A 24,564-nucleotide genomic window follows, 5' to 3' on the forward strand; every position below is an offset into this window, starting at 1 on the left:
TAATCTCTGCGCAGAGGTCAGCACCAACGTTTAAACGAGAGGTTGTACTGCACCTGAAATTTGAATTCACAGATGCTTGCGAACCTTTGAAAAACATGGCTTCCATTTGGCGGGGCAATTACCTATGAACTATATCAACATGCTCATGGGGGTCACATGTTTTGCCAAATCATCATTAAACAGGTTTAACAATTAAAACATCGTCGTGTCATATTGTCTTTAACATTTACGTAAATGTTTCATATAAATTATTAAGAGAACAATACAAAAACGTCTGAAAACTTTATTACTTTCCTTTAACTTTAGCGCATTCGATTAGCATTACTATCGCGTGATACTTATGCTTTAATAAGAATACATAAAACTTTACCTAAGGAAGTTATTTGCTTCTTTAATTGTTCAGTAGTTTCGTTTTCAAATCGAAACTGTTCACATATTCCTGTAATATTTCCGATAGTTAACATGTTATTGTGCTTATTGTTCTATTCAATAATTTAATTTGACGTTAATACATTTTTTTATCGATTTAATACCTTGTACATTTTGTTATTAATTAGTAAACATGAATTGATTAAGAACACTAAACATTAATGGAAAATAATGATGGAATATATGTGTGGATTCGTTATGTATATACTAAACGTTAACAAGGGTACTAACTTCTTTCGATTTGTAGTTATTTTTATTATTGATTTTACCAAATATTTCTGAATAAAGATGTCAACTGTATATGCATAATTCAAATATTACTACGAATTGACACATATATTGAAAATTATGCGTTTTGATTGACCATCTAAAATTGATTAATCTAGTATACCTTTCAATTGAATAATGACTGACAATTAGATCATACGCTCTTCGTTTTCTCTGGAAGCATTACATATTGCATTAGATTCACACACACTCTTAGTGCATGCGTATATTTCAGATTTACAGAGACGTGCGTGCGTCAGTGTTTCGACTCAGAGGTCCTATGTTTATCATCCAGAGTTGGCATATTGTATGTATTTCCTTTAACCAAATTTGACATAAATATATTCCATTTTACCTTTAATAACGTTTGAAATGCAAAGTCTGCATGCATGCGGAGAACAACATTATTGTTTTGTCGGCTCTTAGAATTCTAACGCACTATGGTTCCCACGCAGTGGGATATATTCATGCTTGCCTGTTATGTTCTTACTAGACTGTATGCTAATGTTCTTTTGAAAATCATTACTACTTCATTATCGATGTTTTTAAACATTTATCTCATGAACAAAAGTTCATGACAATTAAGTATTTACATATATTAAGTATGATACTCGCAATGTTCGTTCATTCAAATGTGAAAAAACAACAAATACTTGATGTAGAATAATAGGTAAGATGTGAATACATGTTTATTTACCAAGGTACAGATAACCTAAGCCACGAGTCATAGCAAGTGGTTCGCGGTTTCATGCCGAGCAATAAAGGAGCATGTTTTCGACACTTACCTGATATACAAAGTAACCAAGCTTTGATTCATTGTGTATCGTTTAATCTAAAACCCGAGCATGTCAGCTAACCACTTGATACAATATGTTTTGTTTTTGTAGTTTAAATAGAGAATACATGGTTACGGTCGTATGATCACAGAATTATATCGGACGAGGATGATATCTAGAAAGGTAGGCGAACTTGTCGAGGCTAACCTGCCAATATTCATCCGAGTTGGATACCAAACTGTTATTCTGATTATTATACAAAGTACTGTGCGCAAAATGTGTTGCTAAAAAAACACACACACAACTTGCACTTAACAAAATATAAAGGTTTGAAACAACTAAAATTAATTTCCGAAAATATTGAGCGATTTAAGAACTGTAAAATATTTAAAAAAGACAGTCTTTTGACGTTAACGTGCATCGATGTATATTGAACATTACACATACGGAATAGGTCTAGATAAAATCATAAAACAAAACAATGCACATATTTAATAAATAAACAGAAAATTGAAGCGAGAAAAAGGTTACTTCTCATGAGATAAAGTATGATACAAATAAAAGTACGTCATATTTTTATTAATTAAAGCCAGCAAACAGACTGCAGTCTTCATGAACAGCTGGGTTCAAATGTGTGATATGTAAACAAAACACTTAACAAAATCATTAAGTATTATATGACACGGATTTTAAATTATGGCAATCAGTGGGATTCTTAACAAGTGGGTATTTCCATGACGTTCATGTATAAAAAAAGGGTAAATTATGGCGATTACTTTTGAGAAAGTTTGGAATATTATATGGGAAAGTAAATATTCATGAGTTTCGTTTTGAATTTATGTCGCGTTTGTGATGTGGGTTTGTATTTATGTTTAGATACAAACACGGAGTTAAATATCATTATATTGATCAATTAGAACAGAATAATTGCATCGTTAAGCAATGAGGAAATCTCTGTCACATGACGAATTCACATGCTATGACGTAGATGTATTGAAAGGTTGGCTGCAACATTGTAAACACAACTCTGCAGTTTAAAAAAGATATATTGCTCTGGTTTCAACACAAAGACAATCACAGCTAAAAAATGATTGCCACTTTAATTACCCCATTGATTATTGTGTATTGTTCATTTAAAGCTTAGACTGTTAATTTAGGCATTAACATTTAAACGTTATATATTGTTTACAGAACACTGTTTTACTTAAAATTGTCTTAACGTGTTTTTTTTAATGACGTTTCCTCAAACGCTCGAATTATTTATCGTATGTCAATTGTTTGAACTAATTGCTTTTTTATCGTAAAAACTGTTGAAATCACAATGTCTCTCATTCATGAACGATTCATTATAACTCTGACCCAGATAGATTTTTGTTAAATTGTGCAACGACATTCCTGCAAAACATACTTCCAAGTTGGCGTGACTTACGATCATTAACATTGCAGAGGAGCATGAAAATTCCAATGTGGGGCGAGATTAGTGTTTTATATCGGAAAGTAACCTGATATTACAGAAAGTTGGCGGAGTCAATTAGTGTTATCGTTCAGTGTCCTAATAACTTCGTATGTAAGTAAATATATGAGATTGTTGTTTGTCATGACAGTGGCATAATACATACTGATAAATATATACCTGTTTTTAGAATGTACACAGTTATGACACAAAGTATAATGTCATTAAAAATTGACGATTTTATTACATAACAAACATTACAGTTAACGCTAAGTGCTAAGCAAATGTTCTCAGAAGTAATTAGTAAAGAAGGTGATTCATGCAATAATACATCAATTAACCGTGTTTATTGCAGAGTAAAATGTGTTTAGATTGTTTAGACGTATCGCTGTAGAATTGGATATTTCCGTACGGTGGGCTACACAGGTCCGGTTGCTGTGAAAGGGCGTGAGCAAGTATTTCATGGTGATCTTTGGTCGCAAAATGACCTCAGGTTTATGTGAGCATTAAGTTCAATATGAGCTTTTCAAATACGTGAATGTTAAAAGTGGCGGTCAGGTTTCGAGCTTAACATTTAGAGAAGTTAACTTGAAATATATATCTCAAAATAATTAGAGTATATTTGTTGATTTTGGAGGAACATCGATTTTAATTCACTGATGATCATAGAAAAAATATTTTTCTATGATCACGAGTGAATTTAAAAAGATATTACACGAAATCCAACAAATTTTCTTTTTATATTATGCTTATAAATGATTATATTTGTATTTGTGCTGAAATACTGACGTCGTAACGTCTTGAAAACAAGGTTATTTCACAATATTACAGTGCACATAATCGATAATTTTCACTGTTAATTTTGCCTTTTTGAAACAGTGAATAATCAGTTTAGATTCACTGATAATTCCCCTATAAACCACCGGAAAGCATCAAATAAAATGAAATCAGTTGATATTAATATTTCTGAATATCTCGGAAAATAATAAATTTTATAATAATACATAATTATATTTTGATTACGAATATCCGAATTTCTTATGAATGTGCACAGTGTGAATTTTAATTTATGTTTCAGTTCATAAACTAAGGCTATAGAATAAGTAATTCTAGCGTGTTTCTTCGAATTAGGTACATTGTTTAAATATTGATTGTCTTGGTTACATGATTATCGATTACCCTCTTTAAATAAAAATGACCTCTTTACAGAGTAACCATGGCGGGGATTGTATACGGTATTGCGCAGATTTTACCTCTGAGCGTCATTCAAATACAGTTACTTATATCGGGCTTAGAGCCAAATCCTGGACCACTAACAGCAAATAGCAAAGGTATTAATCGGCAGTTATGTTTAATACGTGTATTTAATTAATTTTTAGGATTATTTGTTTTCCACAACATTAATTTGTAACTGATTTGCAATTTGCATTTTTAATAATCGCTACCCTGATACCTTCTTAAGTGCATGTACAAGTTAATCAGATACATATGATTCCGGTTAAGAAAAAGCTGTTTGTGTTACTGAATTTAAAATGGTTTTGAGTACGTGCAAAGAACATTTTTCGACCGATCCATAACATGCATCGGATATATACATGATTATGATTGGTGCGCATCCTTTGTGTTTTGTTTTGTGTGAAACCATGTCCTTTAGTAGTGTAGACGAATCTATTAGTTGTACATTTGTCAAAGTAAATTCTAGCGTTAAACCGCTTAGAATTAGATACAATACACTGTATTTATTTTTATAATATCTATAATTACGTTATGTTGAGCAGACAACCATTCATGAAAATCAATACATTTTAATTTCAAACTTGTATAGATACAAAACATGAACACAACTTTAATTAAAATAGGTGTACATAAATCATCGTCGGTAAATTGTCAAATCATAAAGGTTACCATTCACCATAAAATATAAGTTTTGGAAAAACGTACACAATTCAAAATACTAGTTTTTGCTGGTGATACCTGTTTTTTCTTCAGTTTTTTTTATTATCTAATTTAGTTATCGAGATGAACACTGACATTCTGGAGTCGTCTGATGTTGGCAAGCGTACCCGGTACAATTCCTTTTTTAATATTTGCATAAAAACGTTTCCTTCTAAATAGTTGTGGAACTGATAAGCCATTGATGTCCTCTTGATTCTGTAAAGCATGATGAATGCGAATATGTCAGTTGATAGTATTGTGCTCCAGTTTATATAAGGTATAATCATACTTTACGCAGCACACTTTCGTCCTATAATTAATTATGAGTGAGACTACTTTTATAATACACACAGTTATATAAGTAGAAGAGATTCTCTCATTCTGTACTGTTCTTTAGCCGTGTTAGACTCTGTTAAGTGGTAGGTTGCGCAAGGTATCAACGTATATCTCTTTATATAACGACTCGTGTGATGTTGAAATCGTAAATTCAAAAACAATAAATATCGTCAAGATCATTACAAGCTTGATAAGTATCGTATGTGTTAATAGTGCTTTGACAGACTGGTCACTCACGTTACCGTATAACGAGATGATATTTAAAATGTTTGTTTTTTATCCACACTGGTAACACTGTTAACCGAAACGTGCACGTTGTAAACGGCCACCGGAAAAACTTTGCGAAACCGAAATTTCGCAAACTTAAGTACCCTTTTTCTTGAAGGTTTGCTTATTTGTGATAAAGTATAAGATAAAAGTCTAACTTGTGATTAATAATTGGTTATTTTTGCTTGTTAAATGCGTTTTCTTCACTATGAACTTTATTTGCAAAGTTGGGGTTCCCATGGGATTTTTGTATTTTCCCATGGGATTTTTCATTATCCCATGGGAATTTTGGTTTCTCCCATGGGATTTGTCTCCAGCTTTTTTTATGGGAGAAAAAATCCCATGGGATTTTCAAAAACATAAAACACGTTCGTTTGTGCTTAGTTATCGATTTTAAGCATTGTTAAAGCATTTGTGCTTATTTTCGTTCAATTTACTTTGATAGAAAAAAAATCCCATTTTTTTATGGGAAAAAAAAATCCCATGGGATTTTTTTTCTGATTTTTAAAGATTTATTCATGTAACCTTCAGAAACACTACCTTTTAACAAATGATGAGCATTTCTCGCGATTTCAACGCGTTAAATCGTGTTTGAAAAAAATAAAAAATCCCATGGGATTTTTTGTCCCATGGGATTTTTTTGTCCCATGGGATTTTTTTTTCCCATGGGATTTTTTTTTCCAATTGGATTTTTTTTAAGGTATAAGTTTCTAAAAGCCATATAATAATAATAATAATAATAATTATAATAATAATAATAATAATAATAATAATAATAATAATAATAATAATCGTGCTCAATATGATGAATTTGTACTTTTAAGCGACTAACATTTTTATTCGAGCCGATCGTCGAGTCCGAATGGTGAGTATAAGAGCAATTTACCAGTACAAATAAATCTCACTTGTTTAGAGAACGCTACCGTACTATAAAATAATCTTGATAATAAGTCATATCATTTTTCGACAGAAAATGAAAACAGTATCCATATTGATGTCAGCAATGTCCCCTGCTATGATAAATATTGACAAAATGAAAAACCTTGACAATAATTCCGTGTCGAATACGCATTAGATTATAGCAATCAAATTCATATAAGCATTGATAAGATAATATGCGAAAATGGGTCTTATGTCAAATACGGCCAGCGTAGCTCCATTCCATAATGTCCGGTATTAAGTCACGTCAAGTTTCGTGGTCGAATTATAGCATAATAATCATTTTCACATTACGCGAATCATATGAGTTTCCGTACATATATTGTGTTAAAATTTATGTTACACTAATGTGCGATGATGAAAAGGGGATTTCGGTAATTCTACATTCGCCCGCCTAGTACCGAAATCCCCATATTTACGTCTTAAAGGGTCAATAGGTCATCGGTATGAATGGTTTTTGACTTCACATGAATGTTAAGGTGCAAAAAAATGATATTAATTTTAATTATTAAGCACTCTTGACAGCATTAAGTTGCCTCTCAGTGGGGATTTCGGTAATTCTACACTAGAACTTAAACGCGCGCCGGTACCGAAATCCTGCTGTGCAAACCTTCAAGTGTCAACAAAATTATTATAGTGGTTTTTTTTTCATTAGCAACCAGTGACATGTATTATCTCCCATTCGGTTACTTCTTTTGGAAAATAATTAGCGGGGATTTCGGTACTGCTACATTCGTACGCCCAGAGCCGAAATCACCCATGTTTACGCCAATCCCCCATATTACGCCTTAAAGGGTCTATATGTCATTATGTTTGGGTTTTGGCTTTGCATTAATGTTGATTTGTACACAATCATATTAGTGTTAATCATTTAAACACTCTTATCAGAATATTGTTTCCATTATTAAATAGTTTATTAATGTGAAAAATGTGTAAACGAATGTAAAAAAGGTAAAATGTACATTTAAAACATTGGTTACACAAAATTATATGTAAATATAACATGACATAGTAATAATAAGTCTTCAGAAAGTATTTTCCAAACAAATCTGATGAAACAAATGATATCGTACTACCTTATTTACAATATGCTATACACTTTTGCAATTTAGTTATCAATGTTTAATCAAAGCATAAATCAGCATATGTTGCCTCTTAGCGGGGATTTCGGTAATTCTTAACAAGCACATAAACCCGCGCCGGTACCGGAATCCCCGCTGTACAAACCTTCAAGTGTAAAAAAATACTGATTTAGGTTTAAATAAAGGGAACAATAGTATTTTTGGCCACCAAAAAGCACTTCCGCGTCAACAAAAAGATTGAAATTATGTCAGAAACCCAGCTTTTCATTGTATATATTGCAATACACCATCGGCCGCCGAGAGCGGAATACTGCGCTTGGCCGCTAAACAATGTAGATTGCATCAAATTAAATGTCAATTTTCGATTTTATTACAAAAATAAACACTGCCTTTTTATAAATATGTCAAGCACGTACACTTAACAAAAAAATCGATATATCTTTATGTAATGTAGAAAAGTAAAGCGCTTTATATATAACAATGTTTTATAATGTCTCTCTGGTTGAGAAAAAAAAACTAAACAAAACCATGTAGAACATATAATATGTTTTCATAATTAAAAAAAAAATTTAATGATGCACGTGATGTTTTATAATTGATATAAGTTCACGTGTCATTGAACGAGTTAAGGGAGAGATGCGAATTAAATTACACATAATTAAAAACTGATACTATACTGTCAGCTTGATTTATAAATTGTGTTCCATCGCGCCAATATATTCATTGTTCCATGAAATTGTGTATAAAAGCAAAACGATTGAAATTATGTCAAAAATCCTGCTTTTCACATGAAATGATCTTTAACACTTTATTTATTCCAATCAGGAAAATAACAAATACAATAATAGGGGAAGTCTATACTGTGTATTAAAAACTTGTTGTGGTGATCCCTATCTTATCCGCTCAATACACATCCACCTGGCTACTGTACAGAAAAAATTAGATTTACTTCCAAAATAACTGATTTCATTAATTGCTAACTTGTTGTCTACATTTTAAATTAACAACGATAATGGATCAACATCACCGTTGCACAATTATTAAGTTCACAGTAATCTGTACTTTAAATAGAGCCTAATTAAAGACGGTGCTAATAAAGAACAAAGCGTGAATGTGGATATTAAGAAATTAGATCCTTTTTTGCATGACACTGGCAGTATATCATTTTATCTTATATAAATAAGCGACATTTAAGACATGGATAAAATTAAAATAAGACACATTTGCATCTTTCATTTCTTGAAAAAAAAAATAAGCACGCAGTCACATATAAATAAGATACATTGAAGACACAGAAAAAAATAAATAAGACACATTTGCATCTTTCACTAAATTTTCTTAGAAAAACATGTGAAACTGAAGAAAAACATTTATTACTGAGACATTATTCTAAAAGTCGACTGACAACTTTAGTTCAAAGAGGGATTTACAATTAAATAAGATCCATTTTTGCATGATGCTGGTTGTAGAGCAAGCAATACATTTCTTACTGACACATTATTCTAAAAGTCGACAGGCCACATTAATTCAAAGAGGGAACCACAATTAAATATGATCAATTTTCGCATGATACTGGTTGTATAGCAAGTACATGTAGTCACATATTAATTACATCTTGCATTAGTTGCAATAATATTGTTAAGTGCGCGTGCTTCTGAACGTTGCGTTAAGCGAGAGTGTTGTCATTTTGTTAGTTTTATATTTTGGTATTATGTATGATTATTGCTTGTTTTGAATTTGAAATAAACGCTTTCTGGCAAATAAGCATCGTCTTAATTTTAATACAAATAATGAACATTTGACATACAAAATGTCCAATAACATACCGGCAATAACATTATATATATGTTAATTTCTTTGCATGTTTATACCGAAATTATAGCCGACATCGGCAGTTAGGGAAATTTTGTGACACACTTTAACACATCAAACATGCATGATAGTTCTTTTTTCATATGATATTCCCCTGGTTGCTTACCGGTGTATTGGTGCAGTTGATAACCCCGCCGGGACTACAGTAGGGTGCTAATACACACGTGTATCGTGTTCAATACAATCGTCTTAATTTTAATACAAATAATGAACATTTGACATACAAAATGTCCAATAACATATCGGCAATAACATTATATATATGTTAATTTCTTTGCATGTTTATACCGAAATTATAGCCGACATCGGCAGTTAGGGAAATTTTGTGACACACTTTAACAAATCAAACATGCATGATAGTTCTTTTTTCATATGATATTCCCCTGGTTGCTTACCGGTGTATTGGTGCAGTTGATAACCCCGCCGGGACTACAGTAGGGTGCTAATACACACGTGTATCGTGTTCAATACCCGATCCATGCTACAACGTGTAAGAACGGGAATTTCGGTAATTCTACCTTTTTAAGCTTGCGCACCTCTTATGGGCACATATCCAAATATAATTTAATTAATTATTTTCCGAATCAGCATCATTTCAATAAACTACATGCAAATTTGTAGGTAGGCTTTCCATGCTTAAAAAAAAATAAACCGATTTTTTCAAAACCACCCTCACGCTCGGCTTTTGTCCAGTTTATTTTCACCCGTGGGGTATATAAAAGTTCCATAATTCATTCAAATTTCCAAATATGGGCATGCAGTTGGTGTGTACAGATGCAGTAAAGGTGTTTAAAGTTTAAACAAGATGAAATAAGTATTCTTTTACAGACATTTATTTTTTACAAATTTTAATCTATGGAATAGCGCCATGAAATGTAAGTGATTTCAGCCAGGTAAAAATTGGGTCGGTTAAAAACAAAGTGTCATAAAATTCAAAATAGTATCATTTAAGTTATATTTTAAACTAAGTTTTTATAGAAACACTATATACAGCAAAAATACAAAAAAATAGACAAATTTACCGTTTACTTTTTTAAATAAAAATAAAAATGCAACATGCATCATTCGTATTTTCAGCAGTAAATTAATCAATTTAGCCATAACGTTGTTTTATTTTTTAAAATGGAAGGATGTGCATACAATTTTCAACATATTTAACAATAAACATAGCTTATGTGCTATATTAAATCAAATTACGTTAGAAAAGAAATAAAACGCGTCGCAAAAAGTATGCGATGTCGGCAGGAATCGAACCTGCGCGGGAAAATCCCAAAAGATTTCTAATTCATCGCCTAACCCACTCGGCCACAACAACTTCACATCTGTGTAACTTTAAATTAGATATATATAAGTAAACAGGTAAAAAGGCTCGCTCGATCTTTGAAGAAATCGCGAAATCGTATTTTTAGATGATAATTGGATCAAAGTCAATATTTATAGTGAAAATAATGTAATCTAAATGAATAAGTTAAACATATATCAAAATTCGAAGTTTGAAAAAAATAAAATGCATCTCTCGGAAATAAGCGATCATTGAAGATCGGCAATGGCTTATGTATGAAGTGAAAAGACAGTTGAAAGTTTCCATTTTGCACGTTAATGATTCTGATAATATGGTGACAAAGGCAGCAGTCATATGTAGTATTGTGTTTGACCGGAGAGTAGCGTGATCTGTGTCGGTGTTGGGCGCTCTGAGGGCGCAATCCGGCTACATAGGTACATAGGAACCTCTAGTGGCTATAGTCCATGGATCGGGTTCGGCAGACAGGGAACATGTAAATTTGTATATGTATGTTTTATATCTTAATTACCTAAACGTATATTTATCCTGGTTACTTATTTACTGAGGTTTGAGTTAGTCGCAATGATTGTAGATACGTTGCGCTATATTTAGTAAGTATTTGGAGGACGAGTGGCACGGGCACGCGCTTTATTATCACTTATGCAAGGAACGCGTTTTGTTTATATACGTATTTTTGATATTCCGATAGGCTTAAGGGAGGTAACTTATTCAAGTAAAACGCGATATTTTTTGCGATGCCTTTTTATAACTCTTGTTTAATTAATTACATACGAATATACAGCTAAATTTAAGATGATTTTTACCAGAAAAAAATTTCGAAGAAAGATATATTGAGATTTTGATATTCCAAAGAATGCGAGTCTCCATATATATTTTCTATTGCAGGGGAGGTAATTAAAAAAATTTAAAGTCTCCGAATTGGTCTTTGTTGTATCTATTTACGTTTATTTTCAAGCTAATGGCGATTAAAAAATTAATTATTATTAGTATGTGCTCACATGGCTATTGGTACGGATATATCGTGTTCATATAAGTGTTACTACATCCATTTCATTTATCATTCAGGTCGGGCTACACAAATCTCGTGAAGAGGCCAGTAGGACCTGTAAACAAACTCTCATACACACACTCTTCACTCATCGTGGCGCTCTCGCATGTCTGAGGCGATATATAAGACCGATGTCATATATAATACTGTATTCGCTGGTATTTTCGGTTGATATGTTTGATTGCTAAGGACGCAATGAATATAGAGTATTTATATTTAATCGAAGTGAGCTCATTGTTGTTTCTGGCGGTATTCAATTTCTGGTAATAGTTTCGCGATTAAAGACGTCGGTTCTCGGTTAGGTGTGGAATGTTCTTATTTGTTAATGTGCCAAGTGCTTAAAGGCGGTTTATCGCACTTTATTAGTCGGCGTTTCAAGAGAATGGGTAATAAATGCAAATCAGTAGGTGCTAAGAAGACTTAAGTACGGCAAGAACCACAACTCACTCTGCTAGGAACGATTACCACTGCCTGTCTGCAGCAGACGACAAATGATTCTGCTCTAGCAGTGAATGTATATACCAGCTTGTAAACGCCATTGGCCAGTCTAGTGTTTATCATTAAAATATGCACATATTGGCTGCTTTCATGGAAAACGAGGCTTAATGCACGTCAAATAAGATTAGCCTGTGCACAATGATAAGCATATGCAATGCGAACAAGCTAATCAAGGACGACAACAGCGAACAACTTCAGTGCCTTCAGCGCTTTGATTTATAATATACATTATGTCCTATGTTATATGGCGTATAGCTACTTATATATGTGCGTATAAAATATGTTTACCGTCTTTATTTTTTAAATAAATGAAATCATACTGAAACTCTCCGAATTGAGGATTTACATGTTTTGATGAGCTGTCAAAGATTATTACAAACAACAATTATTATCTTTTTTTAATGCAGACACTTTAAAAGACTGTGAGTGCGGACCCAGGATCCTGCGATAAATCAAACGGAAAGGTACTTTAGGTACTTAAGCTACGTTGAAGAAACTCGGACATTGTTGACGCCCTGTCTTCAATAAATACTGTTTTTGAGTGAGGTAAAACTTACAAATGTATTTGTTAGCCAATTGACGTTTATCGTGGTATTTTGAAATTATTTTTAAAATAACTGGACTAAGCATTGGTTTCGGTAGAAAAGTACTGCAACAATTTCGCTAGATTTGAACACATTTTAACACTCCGCATTATGATATTTTGATTCAATTTTTCATATTTATACCAAGCGAGTTTTCATTTGACCGCCTTGCGGATACAGATCCATTAGCATGTGCTTGTGTATTATAATAACAATTAATGAGTTAATTTACTACTTACAGTATCGTTATTTTCATCAACATCATCGTTTTCATCGTTATCATCATCAACATAGTCATCATCTCATCATTATCATCATCATCATCATTATCATCATCATCATCATCATCATCATCATCATCATCATCATCATCATCATCATCATCATCATCATCATCATCATCATCATCATCATCATCATCATCATCATCATCATCATCATCATCATCATCAACATCATCATCATCATCATCATCATCATCGTCATCATCATCGTCATCATCATCGTCATCATCATCGTCATCATCATCGTCATCATCATCATCATCATCATCATCATCATCATCATCATCATCGTCTTCGTCGTCGTCGCCCTCGTCCTCATCCTCGTCCTGCTCCTCCGCCTCCACCGCATCATCAGCAGCAGCATCGTCATCAGCAACAGCAGCAGCATTATCGTCACTATCACCAACAACATCGTTATGGTCGCCATCGTCGTGATCATCATCATCAGTGTCATCATCATCATCGTCATTGTTATCGTCGTTGTTCTCCTCCTCGTCGTCGTCATCGTCATCATCGTCGTCATCGTCATTCTCATCATGAACAATTTCAACAACCGTAAAACCTATCGCTCAGCTCATTTTTGCAGTGAATTCGGATGTTATATCAAATCTTTTTGATTAATAGAGTTTGCTGCTTAATGTATTAAGAACTAAATAATAATGTTGATAATATTGAAAATAAATGGTTTCAATTTTATTTATCCGTTTAAGATGCAGTATTTGACCAAGTCAATTTGTCGCTAAAAGTATTCATTACACATTCAATCCAAAAAGCGTTACGAGTTGCTATTGAAACTATAATCGCATTCCGATAAAAATGGTGTCTGTATTAGGGCCTGTTTAATTTCTACGCTTCATTGCAATTCATAAAAATATTTTTAAGGGTACCGGTATATCTAGACACACTCTGTTATCCAAACAACCCTTGTGATCATAAACAAATAAACAATGAAATATAAATAAAATTAGATGATAAAAAATGGTATCTTCCTTTTTGCTGTTGCTAGTTATCAACAGAGTAGCGAAACTTTTAAATATAAATTATATTCAATTCATAGCACGCTTAAAGATTTGAAGTTTATCTAAATCTATAAGCACAAACATATTTATGTTTGTTAATACAAAGCTGTAGCAGTTTTCTGATTGCGCTTGAAAAGATGTGATTGTTGTTGTTGCATTAATAGTATCATTAGTTTGTATTTCCAGATTAGGTATTCCACCATACATTTTGTTATTAATCAGATGTCTTATAATTGGCATTGCAATATTTCAATAACGAGTAATCAACACAATTGACTTTATGTATTTTTAATTGTTTATCCATATTATCATTAACACTTGAGGGAAAAATAAGCTGTGTCATTTTTTATTTTTTATTTTATTTATGGTTCAGACAACTCTGCTTTTACTATATGCCGTAATAATTATAAGTTTCCGTTCACTTAAAGATATTGTTTTTCGTGTTGGAAAATTTAAATACGAAAAATATATAGAGACAAGTGTGTTATGTTTGTTTGTCAATTATTTAATTGAAGTAGAAATAATACATCAGTGTACATAATTTTATTGTGTTGTTCCCTTCGTTCTTTACTTTAAAAATACAACTTAACAGCTTTGCAATCAACTGAAATAACATATCAAAAGTAAAAACAATAAACGTTTGGCTTTCTTAATACGATATCATTTCAAACGCTGTTGGACGGAACCATTGCTTATTAGAGGTTTACAAGGTAATTTACCCAAGTACGCAAATGTAATGGTCGATTGCCCTTAGGCATGATTCTGTTTTATTACTTTAATCCGGTTGTAAAAATACATGACCGAAGGGTCATCAGATAAGCAAAAACAGGGCCAAAATCTGATAAAATAGCGCTGTTTAGCTGACTGTACGAAAATCCGTATGTCCGAAAATTTAGAATCATGAAAACATAAATATTTTGGCTTAAAAAGGAAATGTAAGAAAATTTAGAATGTAAGAGAAAATACGGTGGTTTTATGGTGTTTAAATCGATTAGAAATAGCAAAACCTAAAGACATTATCTCAAGTGTGATTTTCAAATGATTTTATATGAATGTACACACACGGTAAAACTAGTCTATTAAAATGCAATACCTTCATTGGTTCTCATGTTTTTAATATTTATTAAACATAGGTATTTGTGTACACTTGTTGTTATATAATATTGAAATGTACACGCATACTGAACATAAAATCATTAGCATAACGGCTAAGATGGTTTTTACTAAGATTGCAATAGTGTTTATTTTATTATTATGAATCTTATGAGGATAATTTTGAAAGTATGACACAGAGTATCTGAAGAAGATATATACATAATCACATATGTTGTTGTTGTTGTGGTTATTGTTTCAATATTTTTATGAGTATCATACATTCAATGACGAATAGCTATTAATTTGTCATACAAACACCATAATTATTATTGGATTGCGGAGATTAAACAAATCGATTCCCTTGTAACTGATATAACTGATACATTTTTTGAGCGACAATTTGAAACTAAATCTAGTATTATTTAAATTTGATTATTTTAATTGCAGACTTTTTTTATTAACCCCAATTAATGTGTACGCAACGTTTCTTTTATTTAAATCGCTGAGTACGAAGCATCAAGCTATTTTTTAATTAATTGACAGTGATCTTTAATGTATGTCATAATATAAATTGAAATCAATCTTAATTAAAGCTTGAGTGGTTGGTTTGTAATAAGTTTTGTAAATTTTGCTGTAGGATATGTATGCACAATAAATACTAACGCTCTGGCATATTGTGATGGTGATATGATTATATATTGCACAATAAATATGTTATTGTGATAATATTGAGGCTATAATTAGTTTTTGAATTAAGCTAGCTAATTTCAAATAAGATACAAACACATCCCAATCCTAAAATTATCAGTAAGTTATAGTATTGTTTGCCTCTAGGCGCATAATTAATTGAAGGCCTAGTTTATCTGTTAATCCTCGCCCCATGTGGTGTCCCAGTGGGTACACTGATATTAATACACGATGTATTGGTCCACAATTAAATCTCTTATAAAAACATGTCTCTCAGGTGACTGAAAAATGGCTGTGTAGATACAACAAATACTACTACAACGGAGACTAAGATAACACATGTTACAATTAATTTGTCTTCCTTGCGTTCTTCTTATACGACAAACACTTCTAAAACAAAAAAGCAAAAAGCCGCTACTGCTACTGCTTCGGCTACTCTTACTGCTACTGCTACTGCTGCCGCTGCCGCTGCCACTGCCACTGCCGCTGCCACTGCCGCTGCCGCTGCCACTGCCGCTGCCACTGCCGCTGCCAGTGCTGCTGCTGCTGCTGCTACTGCTAGTGCTACTGCTACTGCTACTGCTACTGCCACTGCTACTGCCACTGCCGCTGCCACTGCCGCTGCTGCTGCTACTGATAGTGCTACTGCTACTGCTGCTTCTGCTGCTTCTGCTGCTGTTGCTACTGCTACTGTTACTGCTACTGATACGGCTACTGATACGGCTACTGCTACTGCTACTTCTACTGCTACTTCTACTGCTACTTCTACTGCTACTGCTAGTGCTACTGCTACTGCTACTGCTACTGCTACTGATTCTGCTACTGCTACTGCTACTGCTGCTGCTGCTGCTACTGCTGCTGCTGCTACTGCTACTAGAGATAATAATTCTCCTTCTACTTCTCTTTCTACTATTGCTAGCGATGCTTCATAATTTATTTTTAAATGTATCATTTTGTTAAAACAGGAAAGAACTGTTATATATATACTGTTATATATATTTTCTTAAAGGTGTAAAGAATCTAAACTTTTCTGCGATTAAAGTTTTATTTAACTGGATTAGTATAGGCCACATAACAGACGCTATTGTACTGATTTGTACTAAACAACATTTTGTCATAATCAACAGTTTTAACATGCCGCAGTTTCCTTGGAAGTTAACCTTTGATTGGAGTTATGTATAAAACATTAACAAGGTATTTGTTGACAGTTTGTCCTGTCACAATTATATATTAGTTGAGCCAAACGTGTGATAAAGATCCCTTTTGGGGTGGCGATAAATACTATTTATATTGTTCAACAGTGGGAGACTGAGAAAACATATGTTACAATTAATTTGTCTACTTTGCCTGCTTCTTCTTTATATATTTTTCTTGCTAATCGTTTAGTTTTAGTTAAGTAGGTATATCAATTTACATTTTTTGATAGATATTTATTTGGATAGTAATAGTATGTTTTATTTGACTTGACATCATTGAACCGGTTTATTCATTGATAAGATCGGGATCTCCACAGGTGTTTAATCTCGATTGTTAGGTGGGGAGAAGGGTCCGAATGATAATGTTGTCGTCGGCTTACGAATCACATTTCACAAGTTTTAGACAAATATGCATACGTTATAAACCTAATTTAAGTATTACATAGATAATAACTTATCTTTATTTTGATGAACTACGTTTAAGGTATAAAACTATAATTATCTATGTGTTGTGTGCCGCATACATACCATCTTGCTTTTTTTAATTTGATCACAACGGTCCGAAGTCATAAACATTCATAATGCATGGTTGCTAAAGCACAGTGTATACTTACTAACCTATGTTTATTGTTGTTTGCTAGGGTTATTATTTTTTATTTTTATTTTTTTTATTTGGGGGGGGGGGGGGGGGCTTTTATAGAAGATTTCAACTAGTCCTTAAATTTACGAAAAAAAATATTGGTATAGGAAATATAAAAGAGTAATAGACATCTTCATTCATGCTGTTCTATTATGGTGTTTTAACGCATATAATTATGTATGGTTGATGAAGCACATTGTATGCTACCGATGTTTATTGTTGTTTGATGATGATGTTAAGTTGGTGTTGCTGTTGTTGTTAATGATGATGATGATGAGGAGGAGGAAGAAGAAGAAGAAGAAGATGATGATGATGATGATGGTGGTGGTAGTAGTGACGACGACGACGATGATGATGATTTTGATAATGATAATGAGATTTGAATTAAATTAATGCGCAAAGATTTTTCTTTTTAGCGGCCAAGTGCAGATATCTGCGCTCGGCCGCTGTAAGGGTTATGTAATATTTGCAATCTACATAGGAGTCAATAGCAGATACCAAGCACCATATGCTTATGAGAAACAAAAGCAAAATATTGGCAATCGCTGAAATCTCGAATATGACTTAATCATTTTATTAAATGAAAACCGGTAACTATTTTAAACGGTTATTATATTGCAACAACTTAGCGTTGTTTATCCAAAAGACCATTGTTATAATTACAGGGACGTCAATAGGCCAAACTATTCAGGAAATATGATTTGAGTCGTCAAGGACAGATTTTGAGATCAATGTACGTCCGATGAGATTTAAAGGGAGTTGGAGGCGTAGGGACAGATTCGTTCGAGTACGAGATCATTTGAGAACAAATAATGTTGAAGCTTTATCGGAATTCCGGAAATTTGCGATCGGTGCCGATTTTTCCAGGTTCTTTTTTATTGATTCTGATAAGTTAGCGGCCGGCACGGACATGAATATTAACTGACGAAAACCTCTTCGCTTCTTTCCGAAAATCTTCGACATGTTGCAAATATCCGTAATATTCCGCATTGTACTCACCAGAAATTGCAACTAGAAAGACTACAATAAATCAATTAGCTACGGCTCGGGCGGGGATTTACCTTTTATCCCTGTAAGGGACCTAATGCCCCAGACTACCGGCTATTTTTTCCGGAATTCGAACTTGATACACTTGATATCCCTGAATTAAATATTTATATCCGCAATTTTGATCTCTAGAGTGCTGACTGTTAGTATTGTATTTGACTGGAATGACTGTCGATTATGTGTTTTTAAGATTAAAACAAGCTTACGAAGAACTTTGTGTTTGCTTTTTTGTACGCTTTCTTTTTAAAAATATATTGTCCGCCACGGACGCAACAATTGACCAAATGTACCAGATTGTGGTCTCTTTAAAGTGCTATGTTTTTACTGCCGTGATATCTTTAACAAACTACACATTAGTGATCGTGGACGTTTTATACTCTTATTGAATTTGTTTCCCCAAAATATGCTCTTCTATTAGTAGATGTTTAGGTGACGATGTTCTAATTATAGATCTTACACGGCCAAGAAACACTAGATAGGTCTTTGCAAAGAGAGCTGTTGGATATCGTGAATGCGTTCAATGTGGCCTGTTTATTTCAGAAAGCTATGTGCAATGTTTTATGGGGATTTCTATTAAATTGCCAATTGCAAAATTTGATTTAATTCATTCGGACCTACAAGCGGGAAACTTCTTCATTAAAATTCAATGGGCTTTTAAGAAGTTCGTTGAAAGGCCAAATTTGACGTTAAACAGCAACGCCGAAAAAATTGCTACTCAGTCTTATTTATCACTTTTTTTGTAAGATTTACCAGTAGACGTTCTTCAGTGAAATTAAGCAAACACACAGTGCCGACAAATATGGAAGGGTATTTAGGTAAAAATTACATCCTTCTTTGTGACTGTGTCATGATTCTTGATGGTACTTTCAATTAGTATGTAGACACCTTTTCATGCTTGATGAAACTTACATCTTGCCTGATGTCCAATGTCTATTTACATTCTGCTTAATGGTATCATGCATGTGTACAGATGCAACATTCTTGTTCGTTAATTGCATGCTGCATATGTGTATGTTGGTTTGTGCAGAGAGACTTGTGCAATAGGCGCAGTGCAGAATGGAATCAAATATTAATGCGTTTAATAAAATAACGCGATGGTAATATGTGAGTTTCACCCAAGCACAAAGCAACATACTATCATGCATGATACAATGATGTCAATTGACAGTCATTCCGAAATGCTACGGAGGACTACGGAAATTTACGGCGTATAACGGAAATTTTATGTTATAGGAGAAGTTGCGCACCTTTGTAAGATATTTGCTACTGAACCGAAATTAACCGCGTGTTTGTAGACTTAACTTTTTTTTGGTTAATGACTAACCATAATTTTTGTACAGTAATTTACCTTCAATAACCAAAGAAAGTCTATGGATATATTTCAATATATGCTACTAATGCATGTATGCAGAGCTCCAGATAAGACGCTTAAAGTCGTAAAAAATTGAATTAAATTTAGTAAAAAAGTAGACTTAAATTCTGTGCGTACGGTTACACATTGGAAAAATAAAATAAGAATTCAAAATTTGTGATCATGCGTAAAACTCAATATCAATGCATATAATGTAAACATTTTATCAATGAGTTCCCACTCGTCTAGGCCCTCATTACAATTATGAAATCAACAGCACTTTAACGTTATTATGAATAACAGACCATCTTTACAACAGTCGAAAAGCCGAACGTTTTCCATTATCTGGTCCTTTTATCGCAAAAAGTCTGCTGTAACCCGGCAATTGTCATGAACTCTTCTTAGACTATAAACCTTAATGCGGATGTGCCAAAAATTATATTTACCTGAAAAATAAGAATTAATAGTAGACTTTAAGGCTGGATTATTATAGAGTGTAAACCAAGATTTTGCTGAAAAAGTTATCTGGAACTTTGCATGTATGTTGAGAGGAAATCGATTACATAATTTCAAATTTACTAGAGTACTTTTATATTGCACCACATAAAATGCTATAAAACTATAATATTGAAGTGCACATATAAACTTTATTATAGATGGGTAGGTATTTCGTGTCAATCTCTTTCACATATGAAAGAGCTGTTGGTCATGCTGCTTTAAGTACATATAGATGCATGACACAATTTAGATTAAGCAAAATAAAACACTAGGTATTTGCCAAGAGTCAAATATATACGAGCAGTAAGAGCGTAATCGTGCACAGCGAGACTTACTCATGTAGAATTGAAACTCTTATTGCTTTCTTTCGAAATAATTTCATGTGTCCGATCTAATATGCAATATGCCCCGTGTTTTTTTTTGCGGATTAATGTTCCGTTTTAGATCCATAATTAACGAATCCCTCAATATTTTCAAAAATTAACACCGGAATAATGTTCACCGACATTTTTTTCATACCAGAGTTGCGACACCTTAAGGGTTTCGCGGGATGGAATGAGTGGGAAGATCAAATCAAATTGAAAGCCGATTATTTCGACCAAAAAAATTTGGTACGAAAAAAATAAATGGGTACGAATAAAAAAATTTGGGTACAAAAACAGTTGGGTACGAAAAAAATTTTGGTACGAAGAAAAATGGCAATAAAAAGATTGGGTACGAAAAAATTTGGGTACGAAAAAAAATTGGGTAGAAAAAAAATGGGTACGAAAAAAATTTGGGTACGGAAAAAAATTGGGTACAAAAAAATTTGGGTACAAAAAAAGTGGTTACGAAAAAAGTGGGTACAAAAAAAAATTGGGTACGAAAACATGTGGGTACGAAAACAATTTGGGTACGATAAATAAAAATTGGGTACGAAAAAAAATTGGGGTACGAAAAAAGAAAATTGGGTACGAAAAAAATTTGGTACGAAAAAAATGGGTACAAAAAACATTTGGGTACGAAAAACATTTGGGTACGAAAAATATTTGGGTACAAACAAATGGGTACGAAAAAAAATTGTGGGTACAATGGGTTCATGTTAAGGTTTTAGCATGGCAGACGCCGGATGGCGAAAAGACACGACATGACACAATGAGCTGGCTATGACAAAACCTGAGGTTTTTTTCCGAAAACAGCCGAGCTCATAATGCATAAATCAGTGAGTAATAGTACTTATACTCAATAGGCACAGGGTATAAAATCAGAACCACTGGGCCGAATCTGCTGAAACTTGGTCGCATTATAGATTATGGTCCAAACAAGCTACAGAATGAGCGCTTCTGGACCTGACAGCGTAAAACATTAACCGATAATGGACAGCACAAAATGGGTCATTTTGTACAAAAAAAACAACAACTTAAAGTGGCATTTAAGACATTTTAGACATCAGAAAGTTGCAAATGTTTAATATTCTGCACTCTTCGACTGGTTTGTTTTTTTACAAATTTAGAAGCATTTATCCTTGAGGTGTATATAAACCCTGTTATTCAATGTCAAAAATAGCTAAGCAGCAATGCCCCTTTAACATTATTCCTTATATTTAATTGTATTGTTTAAAGAAAGAACTGTGTATATTTAATGATAATGGCTCCGTATTTCACACTTGATAGGCCACTGCTGGGGCTTGAACCCAGAACTCATCTCACATTGTAAGATGCATTTTTCAATTAAACTACAATGACTGTATCGTGTGAAGTGGAGCCAACATACACCCACATAAGTGAAAAAATCATTATGTCGATATATTTGTCCTGGGCGTTTTCCGACATGTTGCATAACTGTTTACCACAAAAGATGTCTACATACAGGGCTCGACATTAAAGGTAGTCCGACTGTCCGGGACAACCAAATTGTTAGTCCGGACAAGTAAATAAAGAAATTTGCTAGTCCGACAGGACAAGTGGTCATTATAATTGTATAACTTAGAAAAAATGCCTTTAAAGCTATTATTTCTGTGGAGATATCACTCAATTTTTCCGAGAATATTTTGTATACGTTTAATCGTCGAAGCCCGAGATATTCCGATAGTTCCATGTGATACATGTACTACACTGAACTGTTCACAAGGGAAGCAACCCTTAACATTTTTTTCTTTGCCAAGATAACTAGAATATTCTCCCGTGTAAAGAATATGCATTTTACGACACCGGTACACATCGATCTTACAGACAATTAACGTAGTGACGTCCTCCCTATGTATAGAATGATTTTGTTTTTTTAAATATCAGTTAAGTACTGTACATATACATCACTTTTAACATTTTCTGTTTGATGTTGTCAACAAACAAGTTTTTGTCAGGTATTATGGCTTTGTATAATGTTTAAAAATCAATTATCTTGAGTTTTCCTGTTATTCAAGTCAGTTCTTTTTGTATTAAAATTGCCTGCAATTATGTTTACATGTAATATGAACGATTCAAGTACAAATGTAATAACATGTAATTTGAACGATTCAAGTCTTTATGATTTGAGCATTTTGTATTATTTCATTATTTTGCAAAGTAATGAGCAGAATAAAGATATAATGGTCAGGACAAGTTGCTTTTTGGTCAGGACAAGTGAAATTATGGTCTACTTGTCCGACTGGACAAGTGGCTTCAAAAGTTAATGTCGAGCCCTGACATAGATAAATATACATACATGTAAATGGGAAAAAAATGAACTGTCTATTTTTAATTTTTGCTTCATATATACACATTTCCTAGCCTGCCATGATTTATAATTACATCATGTTGAAATCATTTATAGACAGAATATTACTGAAACTGCAATAAACAATAAGATAGAAAGATAATAATAATGTTTAATTCTATCTAATGCAATGAACAAATGTTCTTCCGATGCCATTTTCACTAAGGTATAGGTATTGAATCCTGATATACGACTAAAACTTAACATCTAAACAGCAGTATTTTACATGAAGAGTACTCACAAAACCACAACAATAATACTCGATGAATGAACTGTCCGAAATCCGAAAAATATGTACACTACAATAACAAGACGTTAATAAAAATATGCACGTTAACATTATTCAAGATATGAAAGCAATATATCAAGGGATATAGGAAATATTTGGGGTGTTACGCACAATTTAACATAAAGTCAGTGTGCGAATTTCACTTTTTAAACCACTAGCCCGTTCGGGCTACCAGATGGATTTTTTCACTATCCCGAACCAAAGTTTACTAGCCCGAACTGTTTATCACAAGTTTTTAAAATAAGTTTATATTTTTGACGGTTCTGGATAGTTTTTATTGCAGGTAGGGTGTAATGATGAGGATTGCAACTAACAGTTGATCCCAATTAGCAGGAAATGTTATTATAATATTTCAATGACACAATACGATTATAATATTTATGTATGACGATATTCGTCAATCAATACCTAACATGCAGTCAAGAAGCAAAGTTTTTTTTATCCAATCTGTAAATAATTTTAGATGTCAATTGTCCCAAATTAGAAATCCGAAACATTAAGCCTAAAGTCTGAGGCCGTATGATAAAGCGAATAGAGGGCAGTGTCTCCTCCCCCTAGCTTATTGTTCTTTTTTATAGTCTTTCTAGGTCCAATTCTGGTGAGTACAATGTAAAAAAATATCAACCAGACCATCCGTAAAATTGCATGTGTATTCATCATTCTAGATATTTTTTTATCAAGAAAGTCGAAAATAAATTAAAATCGACAGATAATACCGTATCCGGAAACAACTGTCCAAAAACATATCAATATAAGTCTTTGCACGTGAAATAAAATATGCATATCGTTAAACTGCCTAAACTGAAAACCAGTAAAAAGTAACCAAGCAACTACGCAATCAATATATAATTTGGTTGACATATTCTATTAAAATATGATAGTTCAATGCGTTGATTTGTTAATAGATCATTACAAATCCAAGATGGGGGACATTAA

At 33.1% G+C, this 24,564-nt stretch overlaps 1 protein-coding gene across 3 annotated transcripts in view; it reads left to right on the plus strand.

The window, feature by feature from the left end:
• Positions 1-481: 481 nt before the first annotated feature.
• The window catches only part of LOC127838883 (E3 ubiquitin-protein ligase XIAP-like), a 52,686-nt gene continuing 28,603 nt past the window's right edge, over positions 482-24,564 (plus strand). Inside the window, exons 1-6 of one of the 3 annotated variants that reach the window (XM_052366927.1) lie at positions 482-652; positions 932-1,003; positions 1,584-1,655; positions 3,306-3,424; positions 4,135-4,256; positions 4,937-4,991. In XM_052366927.1, the coding sequence (XP_052222887.1) occupies positions 1,614-1,655; positions 3,306-3,424; positions 4,135-4,256; positions 4,937-4,991 (338 nt within the window). In that variant the 5' untranslated portion in view covers positions 482-652; positions 932-1,003; positions 1,584-1,613. Of the gene's footprint in view, positions 653-931; positions 1,004-1,583; positions 1,656-2,918; positions 4,257-4,936; positions 4,992-24,564 lie in introns of all 3 variants that reach the window. The other 2 variants (XM_052366926.1, XM_052366928.1) reach the window with 2 other exon arrangements.

This window comes from Dreissena polymorpha, chromosome 7 (assembly GCF_020536995.1).
Source record: "Dreissena polymorpha isolate Duluth1 chromosome 7, UMN_Dpol_1.0, whole genome shotgun sequence".
NCBI lineage: Eukaryota > Metazoa > Mollusca > Bivalvia > Myida > Dreissenidae > Dreissena > Dreissena polymorpha.